Below are 11,703 nucleotides of genomic sequence, written 5' to 3'. Positions count from 1 at the left end.
AATAAGGGATGTTGATTTCCGGCTATGGAAGCAGTTGCTACTTGTCACGGAAAGTAATGTTTTTGGTGACAAATAACAACTTAAAATTTTATTAAAAATATCATTACAAAATGGAGAATTATGTCCTTTCTCCATTTTTTTTTAGAGATCAAAGTACACGATGTACAAGCAGGGGCTTACACACCTAGCGACCGCGTGTGCGTGGGTGAGGGGGTAACAGCCTTCAAATAATTATTACCAGTCGGTAAATACAGATTCGGTCGGCAAATGAATCCAATATACGCCGACCATTGGCATTTCCCCTGGAGCGTGAAATGTAGCGTACCACGGCTTTCATAGTTTTACACTGTAAGAGGTTGCCGAACAAGTTACAAGTCGGCAAATTGATTTTGGCACAGGCAATTTTTTTTTTATCACGGGAGGCTTAAGCCTGTTTCCTACGAAAGCACTCTAGGTGCCACCAAGAATAAATTTTCAAATAGTGAAGTAAATTTTTCCAAGGTCATTTCATTATGATGCAATATATTTTTTCAACTTTGTCTTTGTTTTTACGAGATACGTATTGTCATGTTCGTGTCTATACCTCATAAAAACGAACTTGAAAAGTATCTATTACTTGAAAAAATATATATCTCATAAAACGATTTAGGCCTGAGAAGCTGGTAGCAGCTGCCAGCAAGGACTTGCTTTGCGTTGTCTAGGAGTGACTGTCATGAGGCAATAAGGGCGACATTATCCCAATTAAGGTCCTTCCTAGATGATTAAGCGACCCTTTTTAGGCAAGTCTTGCCTTCCTCAATCCGACAACGTCTGTGGAAAAGGTGAGGTACAATGAGCTCACCTGCCATCAACCTGGCTAGCTACCCACGGTCAGTGGGTCTCCAATTTAGTGCAATTGCAAACCAAGCAAAATAACAGATTGCATGCTGGAATTTGCAATCCCTGCCCGACAATAACCAATTGAACCTGAGGATGAAGTCAGCACTAAACACCCTATTGGGTGGACAGAGGCTGTTGCATGGACACGGGGAGGAATTAAGGAAGTGAACTACAGAGGATCTCGGATTGTCAGAAGAAAGGCAAGAGCGGTCCCATACCTTTTTCGGTTAAGCGCATAACGAGACTCCATACAGTATCTAAGGCACATCTGCCACTGGATTTGCAACTTCATATCGTCTGCTCATCACGCAGCTCTCCGAGCTGCCCAAACCATTGTCCATCCGGTTAATTAATGACCCGCCGTTTACATTCTCACAAACAGCTCACGTCTCCCTCATCGGTGTGTATGCTTCCAATCACTCGGTCAGTACTAAAGCAAACATCGATGCATTCGACACATAGCTCAAAGAAACTCTAAGCTTCATCTCACACGTGGGTACAGTACTCGGCGGTTTCAACGCAAGAGTTGGAATGATCGGACCACCTGGCCGAAAGTGCTAGGATATCACTGACAGGGTTCCCTCAACAGCAGTGGTGAGCTCCTTCTGCAATCATTCAAAGAACCGTTCTTCTACTTTCAAGACAACAACTTCTCCTCTTGGAATAGTCTAGGTCAGGTCGCTGCCATCTACTCGATGACATACTTATTGACCAGAAACGGTTGAAGGATGTCTGTATTACCAGGATCATGAGAGAAGCTAACTGTGCTTCTGATCACTATACATGATCCGGTGCCGCCTGACGGAAGCTCACAGTGCATCATACGAAGAGAAGAACCTCTGCAAAGCCATCAGGGAAATTGGCTTATGGCAAGCTAAAATGATGTTGCTGACCAAGTGGAACTCTCCATCGCCTCCCTAGCATGGTATATCACTTGCTCTATGCCACAGCTGACGAGAAATAGAACGACTCCAAGTGCCATCTGTTCAACCAACCAAAATTTGACGTAGGAGGAAGAGCAAGTCTGGTTTGATGATTGCGATAACGCCGTATCAGAGAGACTGGCAGAGCCCGATTATCCAAGAGTAAAAGCTGTGAGTTCTCGAGGTCCAAGGCCGCCCAGTAAAAGCAGTCGAGAGAGATGGAGGACAATTAAGTGGTGGAATGGAGGGGGGGTCCAACAGCAGCCAAGCCACAATCAACCCCCCCCCCTGCCACCATGTATCTACAAACATCAGAGAGACTCGACATCCCTCACTGGGTCGCTGACATTGACATAATTATACAGGCCCGAAGTCGCCCAGTGCCGTCGATGTAAATAATCCCATTGAGGCACGTGGCAAGTCTGTTAGTACACGTTTCAATGGGACTTGGCCAGGGGCCGGCTGGATTTTTGTCCTTGCTCAGGGTAAGCCCTGACGCGATAGAGGTGACCAAACCAGGTTTTTCAGCATGAACAAAGGTAGGATTAAATAGGCGGTGATGGCATTCGGTGATGGCATGTAGTTGGAAGATACTCAAATCCCCATGGAAATCTTCTGCTGCGAACTTCAACAAGGAAGTTGTAAGAACTAAGAAGACCAAAGCTTCACTACAAGGAATGCCATCTTGTGGCATCCGTCAGCCTGCAGCTCAGCAGTGGACACAGCAGCCACGAACCGCTCAGTGTGGTGCCAAGACTGCTGGTATTCTTTTCGGATCGTAGAGAACTGACTGCAGAAAGAGGAGGAGCAGCGCAGCCTGCGAAGATCAACCACAGCACACCCAAATATTTAAAAAAAAATGCAACTCCAGGTCAAGTCAGCTGCCCTAGTCGCCACGTACTAAGGGAGGAGACACCCCATCGGTACCGGTCTGTTAGTCACATGAAAGGAAATAATGCCAGTTACGTCGTACCATTGTGATCGAGTGACAGCCAGAGAGAGAAGGGGGAGGGGTGTCTCGGCTTCATTTGATATCAAATGGAAAAGGGGGGGAATGACAATGGACCTTTCACATATCACGTCCACAAAAAGGCAGCGGCAAATGGAATGAGAGGCCCATTGAAATTAACAATGGATACAAAGTTTATTCTCTCCTTTTTTCTTCTGAAAATCCTTTACTGTCTCTATGGCTATATACTTTCTGTAGGTGGGTTTTGCTTAAATTAAACTCAGTTGATACACCAACGTGCCGGCCTATTCTCCACCTTTCGAATAATACCAAAAGTGCATGGTTGTTTCTTTTCCAGAAACATCTTTTGGGAAGTTTTATAAGCAGATACAGTGCAATCGTATAGACCGGCTTGATTGACTCACACGTGACACGAAAGGACAGTTTGCTGCATATCTAAAATTTCCTCCAAAACTACGGTCTGGAAACCCGGGACTTGCACTAACGTGTCAGCCTATAATCCAGTTTTCCAACAAATGTTCTTCATTATTTATTTCATTTCGAGATAAGGCCTAAATTACTATGAGCGATATTTAGCCAGTGCGCAGTGCATTAGTGCAGTCTGAGACCGGCTTGAGTGTCCGACTAACACATCATACATGACACATGGCTAATATCACCCAGTCGGATTACCCATATCCAATGCCTCTGTAAGAAGTATGCTGGTAATACATTACAGGAGGAACTTGAATTAGGCTTACGACTTCAGCAATCACTCTTGACAAAAGGCGTGTGGTGGTTAAACAGTTCTCCCTTTTTGTACCCACATTTTAAAACACATGTTTCACCAAGACATAGGCCCCTATTCAATTTTAGGTGTTTTAGACTAAAAAGGGTTTTGGAACAGGATTCAATGCTTATGAGCAGATTTCACAAAGTAAAACGTGTTGCCTTCCATGGACAAGCTTTATGCATTTTAATTGAACACACTGAATTCTAAATGCATTTCAATGTAAAATATCAAAACATGTTATGTTGAAATGGTGGGTACAGAAACGTGTCTTAACTACAAGCGCTGTTTTTGCAGTGCAGGCTATGTAGGGCAGGTCGTGAGCGGAATTCGAAGAAACAAAGAAAGTTCAGTCGTGCTCACTCAGGCGCTGGCTTGCGTAGGCCCATTGGGTAAGGAAAAGGGTTTAAAGGGTTTATGGCTTGAATCCCACTGGGTTCTTTCTTCTCTTTTTTTTTCAGTCTGGCTTGACTGTTGGAAAAGATCAATTTTAGAGGGTAGTATATATTTCTGCGCCGAATTTGTAGCCATATAAGTTAGTTTTCTGCCGGGAAAATTCGCCCGCAATTCAAAACGTCATCAACCACACCGGTCAAGCTCTAACGCTCTCACGAGCGGTTGAATGCGCCCTCAAGAGGTTTAAATTCGTTTTCTGTTGGATCTCCGGAGGGTGAAATGAAATAATTAAAACCAATATACTACCTGTATTTTGTCATATAAATTCGAAAAAATATTCAGTGGTTTTTTAAATCAATTTTTGTATGAGTAATTTATAATTAACAGTTTGGGGAAATGACCATAGTGAAACAATTTGGGAACATAAAATGAAGCGACGGCTGTTTCATGTGTCAGATTTTCAGACATGCTCGACTGTAAAGCATGGCTGCAACAATGATGTCGTATCGCTTGTGTAACACTTTTGCAGGTAATTAATTCCCCTCTCTGTTGCCTGAAATAAACTTGTTCAATGTAATTTTAACTTCCACTGACTACTTTACATCCTCAGAGATTTACGTACGCGTTTGTGATGTAAAACCTGCATGTGTTGCACCTCTAGTCTCTAATTTCTCTGACTGAACGGACATGACATGCAGAACTAGGCCTATCGCGGAGCTCCCAGCACGACCTTGACTGCACGGAAAGCAGTATAGTAGGCTTTACTACTAGTACAAAAAGGCCTTCACGTGCTTTTTCTTTGCTGCTAATTGCACAAGTTTCCCGATTTCTTTTTAATCTATTTTTGTGCAGGTGTCCGCACCAGCCTGAGTCAAGGGCTGTTAGACACCGCTATCAGGGTAAGCTGCCAGAAATCTACATTCAGAAGTGTGGAAATAATTGAATGACAAACACAAATGGAAAACACATTGCTTGTTCCTGACTGAGTGGGGTACAACTGTGCATTTATCTTTAGAAACAGCAAATGCTTCATTGTCTTGATGAAGTGTTTGTTACCATGGAAACGTCTGCAGAGTTGTACTTACGTGTGTATGTTAGATCATTTGTATGCTACAAATCCACTAATCTTTCTTATCTCTAATCTATGCTTGGACAGATATGGCCGAAGTGTATAGGGCATGTTACCATTAAAATGATTTCTGCTTAAGATGGTTGGCCACAGCTTACACGGAAGCTGACCTATATAAAAGAATCATTTGTCAATACATGCATTTATCACTGAAATTTTTTTTTAGATTCTCGTGTGCTTATAGAATTCAAAGACTTTTAGAGGTAAACTTTGCATGTGTCACAAATCACAATTGTGTCTTTTTTTTCTATTACAACAGAACACCAAGTCATGCCTGTGGCAGACCAGACACTTCTCCAGAATAGCCCCGCTGCTGTATGCAGCTGAGGCGAAGGCCAAGTTTGAACGGAAAAAGCCCCATGTCAATATCGGTACCATCGGCCACGTTGACCATGGGAAGACGTCTCTTACAGCTGCAATTACAAAAGGTAGCATGGACAGCTCTCAACAAAAGACCACAAGTTTCTTGGTTTAAGAAAAGTCCTTCCGAATTCCGTGAAAAAGTGTTCCACTAGTGTGTCAGTGAATCACTTAGAAAAAATTAAAGCTCAGTAGAACTGATGACCAGGTTGTATCAGACAAATTGTAATCTTTGCACATTCATACATCTCTCCACTGTCCTGCTGAATCCAGCAAAAGCAAAGTGGATTTAACCTACTGATCCCGACAGAGTCCATCAGTATAAGCATTATTTGTCCATTGCTAAAATCACCAAGATTCAACAGAAGTTATTTGCTGATGGATCACATCAGCAAATCTGACTACTGAATAACTGTGTCAAAATCCAATGCCATGTCTCTCTGGGGCTGTGAAAAATACCTTGTTCCCATAGAAGCCATGGCCTCTAGCTACTGGCTACAGCCACTCCATGTAGGCACATATACCATTCCTGGCCACCGGCACTGGCTTCGGACAAGGCTTAATAACTGTGATGTTTCTGTACCCTTTGAAATCACCAGTGCTTGCTGAGGAGGGCAGCGCCAAGTACCATAAGTATGACGAGATTGACAAAGCGCCCGAGGAGAAGAAACGGGGCATCACCATCAACGCAGCCCATGTAGAGTACGAGACGCTGAACAGACACTATGCCCACACAGACTGCCCCGGGCATGCTGATTACATCAAGGTATGGGAGGATGTTCCCCTCCTATCCCACTTGTCCATCCACCCGTCTCCTCCAACCTCCCCTCTCCACCTCTGTCAAATCTCTCATCCACCTGTTCCATTATTGGCTTTTCTGCAGATCAGTCCCTTTCCCCCAGGTCACTTCTGTGAATATCATTACAGATTGAAACAGCTTTGTACCAAGTCCCAGCTTCTGTCCTTGTTCAGTCGATCGTGTCATTTATAAAAGTCCATGTTTTCAGCTGAATATAACACCGCATCTGGGACACCTTCATTATGAAATGATACCATCAAGTGGTTAATGATCTGAGCAAAGCTGACTGATTATTCAGTGATTTCACAAAAATTCCCACTTTTCATTCCTTCTTTCTGTCCCCTGTTTCATCTTTTTTACTTGAAGTGTTAAGTGTTACAAAGAATGACTTCTACAGATGGCACGATCATCATGTAAAAGGAAACATTTCGAAATATTCTTCTTTTTTTTTATTTGACTATTGGGCTTACTGATATTTCTTGTGGCTATTTTCAGAATATGATCACGGGAGCTGCCCAGATGGAAGGTGCCATCCTCGTGGTTGCTGCAACGGACGGACAGATGCCCCAGACACGCGAACATCTGCTTCTTGCTAAGCAGGTCAGGACAAGTCACTGATGCACCGACAAAATGCGCTGAGCATTAAGCACAGTTTTCTGTTTATTGGAGAGTATTTACAATAAGCTCTCACTGATGGCTCCCGATTTAGCTTTCCTTGTTTTACATGGACGCCTTGAAAATATAGAGTTAGTGTCCAACTGCAAAATTTTGCAGAACACTTTGTACCGGATACCCTTCGTTACCCACATTTGGGTACTCTCTTGTGATGCAGAACTCACAAGAACTTCATGGCTTAAGTGAACATATAAGCTTTTATGGGCTAGTAGCATTTCTTTCTTGGGCTGCAGTGAGTTTACCAGAAATTGTGCATGAAGGATCTCTCGTATGGATTTTGCTTTGGAAATACAACTAACATGAATGTAAGTACAGATTTGTATCGCCTCAAAAAAAAAGGAAAAAAATGCTGGCCGGAGGGTATAGTATTACATTATTTGGAGCAGGTTCGTTTTTGCCTTTAACAAGACAAGATGCAGTGCATACTGGGAGAACACTACTCACCGTACACATCCTCGTTAACAATTTTTAATTGCTCGTAAGTGATAACAAGCCTCAGTCGTATTTGAAATTGTTCAGATTGGCGTTGACCACATTGTGGTGTACGTCAACAAAGCCGATGCAGTGGATTCCGAGATGTTGGAGCTGGTTGAGTTGGAGATGAGGGATGTGTTGTCTGAGTACGGCTACGATGGTGAGAACACACCCATCATTATCGGATCGGCGCTCTGTGCACTGGAGGTAAACTATCTCTCCATAATAGAATTTAAAAGGAAACCACAATGGAAATATTGAATCTTTCGAGCTGCCATTGGCCTCAAACTTGTCTACAACCATTTCTGTTATTTCAAGTTCATGCAAGAATGTTACAGTGTGAAAGGCCTTACTTTTAAGGGGTGACAAATTTTGCAAAACAGTGAGAATTCCTGCTCATCTTTTCAAAGAAGTTTCGAAGTATTTCCCGTCCATATATAGATAGATAACCAGCTTGCTATTTTTGGTGTGTGTTTGCGGCACAGTTTGCGACACAAAAAATAGGTAATATTCTTGATGCATTATTAACAGGGCAAGAATCCAGAAATTGGCACTGAATCCGTCAAGAAACTTCTGGAAGTCATTGACGAGTGGATTCCCCTCCCACCCCGTGACTTGGAGAAGCCTTTCTTGATGCCTGTAGAGCAGGTGTACTCCATTGAAGGTAAATGTTAGGCTCGAGTAGCCATCCAAATTACATTTGAGGTTGCATTTTCCAATGTACCTCTGAGGAGTTAACAGATCAAATGTACTTGTCCATAGACAATTCGGGCACACTAAGCACCCTCATTCGTCCTGCAACAGATCCAGAAGAACAGTAGGAATAAACTGTCCTGCTTAAGGACAAAAGTAGAGTGATCACTGGGCTTGGGCCTAAGCTTATAATTAAATTAGACCTTTAAAACTAGTTTTTAGACCTTTAAAACTAGTGATTTGAAAACTAATACGTTGAATATTTGTAGAGTGTACAAATCCTAGAGACTAAATCCATATAGCAAAGAAAAGATGAAAGATAACAAGAATTGATGTGATCAGCAAAGCATTCAGCAATTTCCTGAACATAGCAGATGAGTTTGACAAGCTGATGAAGGGATGCATAGTTTCTGGTGTCTGCTGCTTGCACTGAAACGTTTTTAATGCCATTTTTTTCACAGGGAGGGGCACTGTTGTGTCTGGCAGGGTTGAGAGAGGGTCCATTACCAAAAATGAAGAAGTGGAGTTCATCGGTCATGACATCAAGACCAAGTCGGTCATCACAGGTAAGAAGGCGTTTCCTCTGGAAATTGTGGTGCTCCCTAAATCTGTGAAGAGAACTTGAGGGGCGGGGGAATGGGCAGTGTTCCCTGATTGTTGTAGTTGCTGTCCTCCGCAGGTATTGAGATGTTCCACAAGATTCTTGACAAGGGAGAAGCCGGGGACCAGATGGGGGCGTTGGTGAGGAACGTTAAGCGAGACCAGATCAAGAGAGGCATGATGCTGTGCAGACCAAACACCTACAAGGCAAACAACCACGTCAAGGCCCAGGTCAGTTGTTGTATGAAAAACCGAGTGCGTTCTTCCTGACCCTCATCAGTACTGAAGCACATTTGTCACACCTAGGTGCCATTGGTGTGTGCCGGCAGCTATGAGAGTTCTGTCTCATATGTGCATGCATGTATAGATCTTCGCTGGCACAAGTGACTAAATGGAGTCCAAAATCTGTCTTTATTGCGTGTATATCCTTTATTCATGCTTATGAACAACTTTTGCATTATTGGTGGTCGTTATGCCTGATGTAGACCTCGTGTGAATAAATCGTTTTATTTTGGTAAATAACTTGCATCATATTGTTGGATTTGGAAGCATGGGGTACAAGTGAAACTCAGGTGCTGTGTATTTCAAGTGCCCGAATAGGAGTGGTTCATAGCAACCGTCGTTGAAATCAACAGAAGTGAAAACTGCGTCATGTGAAAAGGTTTCCATGCCACTACTCTGTTACATAGCAGCCACAACTCCTGATCATTGTACCCTGTCTGCACTTTCACGCTGGATGTCGTTTGATGAACATTTCTTCGGTTCCTCATCTTGCGTCGATCTCACTTGCTAAAGGTTCACGACCTTCAAAGTGTAGCAGCCGTTAAAGTGTTAGGGAGTTACCAAGGTTGACTTACCAGCTGAAAGTAAGCCCTTTAGGGCATAAAATGTTAATTGCTTCCACTTTCTTCAGGTTTACATTCTGACAAAGGAGGAAGGAGGCAGGCACAAGCCGTTCGTCAGTAACTTCACCCCAGTGATGTTCTCCTACACCTGGGACACGTCAGCCAGAATTACCTTGCCAGAAGGCAAAGAAATGGTCATGCCAGGTATGCTTACAGACGGTAGCAGGGCTGTTCCAAGCCATTTGGCTCGTCAGGCCAGTGGTTATCTCCACTTTCCTCCTTGTACGGAATGCTCGGGACTCAAGTTGAGTCGAGTTGCCAAAAATTGGGACTCGAGTTGGACTAGAGTCGAGTCATTTACATGAGCCAATACAACTGCGGATGATGTTCTTTTATCTCTGGTTTTGGGTGTTTTTTTTTTGGTTTCATTAGGTGAGGACGTTTCTCTGACTTTGGAACTACTGAAGAATATGATGGTTGAGGTGGGACAGAGATTCACCCTGCGGGATGGCCGAATCACCCTAGGCACGGGGATTATCACGGAGATCCTTCCTCAGGTTCAGAAGAGTTAGTGAGTGCCAGATAGCACGAGCGCAGCACCAGTGAAATTTGTACAATTGTTTTTTTCATTAACGTGTGACCCGGGAACCATACCCTACTTCATAGGATGGTCGGTGTGATGGCACGGTATTTAATATGTTAATAGTAGCATGGCAGGTTTTGGCTTTCATTTATTTGGTCATTTCATAAGGTCCACGCCTCTTTAGTGATGGTTGTTGACCAATGAAGATTAGGTGAATACCCTTTTACAATCAGTGATTAATTTTTTTCTGTCGTGGAAACGTTTACACGAGTGGAAACTCAATGAAAGTTTATTTGAGAAAACAGTATCTGGCTTCCGCCTGCATTGCCGTTTTGTACAAGGTGGCGTGTAGGAAAACATACCTGTCTGTACAAGAGGTGACTTAGATATTGTGTAAGACAGTGATACAGGGAATCTGTGAACTAGGTCCTAGTTTGTCATAATTAATAATAATAATAATAATAATACAGCATTTATAAGGCGCCTGTATCTGGTGACCATTCAAAGGCGCCGGTCTGATGAAAGAGCCTCGGTCTCAAGAAGGAAAAGCTAGGACATAAAGGTGGGTTTTTAATCTCTGGGCAAAGAGTGTGGGGTTATGTGTTTCTCTCAGATCTACCGGGAGGGAGTTCCAAAGACGGGGGGCGGCACTTGAAAAGGCCCTGTCACCATAACTGCTCAGGCGGGTTCGAGGAACAAATAGTGACTTTCCTGATGACCTCAAGCCCGACCTGGAGCTGCGAATTAGTTCAGAGTTACAAGCCCTCGTAGTTTTTAAACATGAAATGCGTGGAAAAAGTTATTTTATCCAGTTCCTCTCCAGCTTTGTCTCTTTGGATGTCAGTCACCAAAAACAAAACACAGTGTCGTTTGTCCAAACAAATCTGTCGCACTTTGTGTAGTATTAATCGTGCACAGTGTAATGGATACTTCAACTATTCAGAACTGCAAGGGTTTATATACTTAAGTAGTAATTTTACTTGCCTCCACAAAATAAGAGGCAAGTTTAAAAAAGGGGTTTTAATTTCACAAAGTTGCAAAGAAGAGTTGTCTCCCAGGAGCTGCATTTGAATCTGTTATCGTAGATGCTGCTCGTCACATTGCTGGACATGCTGTGACATCAATTTTGATGAATGAAAACAATTTCACATCGTTGGAAACCTTTTCAAGGTTGTCACGATACCAATTATATCCTCAGGTAGGCAGCAATAATGTGCGTACATGGATATCTTTTGTGTGTACCAAATAAAACAAAAATTCACCAAATTCAACTGATTGTCAGTTACCTAGGCGTCAATTTCATACAAGGCATATAGGCAAGTTCGTCGTATGACATAAGTTTGGCAATGGTGTTTTTTAATGGGACACTTCTCCTGAAGGCAATTCTTACATAGGAACCCCCCCCCAAAAAAAACCCAGCATCATCTCAGCCGTTTCATTATTTAGTAGGGCATGTTTGTTGCCATACATTGCACTGAAAAAAATCATGATCAATGACAACTAGGATATCCTTTGAAATAAGAGTTCCACTGGAATACAGTTGTGATCATCAATTGCCATTTCACAAGAAGTAAACTTTCTACCAGCCTTCTTTGCTGGAATACCGGA

General features: G+C 42.9%; 1 protein-coding gene across 1 annotated transcript; it reads left to right on the top strand.

Annotated features, from left to right (window-relative positions):
- Positions 1-4,326: 4,326 nt before the first annotated feature.
- Positions 4,327-11,703, top strand: tufm (Tu translation elongation factor, mitochondrial). Its single transcript, XM_022237632.2, has 11 exons — positions 4,327-4,466; positions 4,790-4,836; positions 5,326-5,494; positions 6,026-6,192; positions 6,721-6,825; positions 7,420-7,581; positions 7,906-8,038; positions 8,529-8,633; positions 8,747-8,898; positions 9,581-9,716; positions 9,945-11,703. Exons 1-11 carry the CDS (start codon positions 4,421-4,423, stop codon positions 10,082-10,084), a joined length of 1,362 nt encoding a protein of 453 aa, XP_022093324.1. The 5' UTR covers positions 4,327-4,420; the 3' UTR covers positions 10,085-11,703.

The sequence above is a fragment of the Acanthaster planci genome, linkage group LG09 (assembly GCF_054643075.1).
Source record: "Acanthaster planci isolate LZ-2023a linkage group LG09, COTS_SCS, whole genome shotgun sequence".
Lineage (NCBI taxonomy): Eukaryota > Metazoa > Echinodermata > Asteroidea > Valvatida > Acanthasteridae > Acanthaster > Acanthaster planci.
The sequence above is the reverse complement of the archived record's forward strand: the minus strand, read 5'-3'. Positions and strand labels throughout refer to the sequence as shown.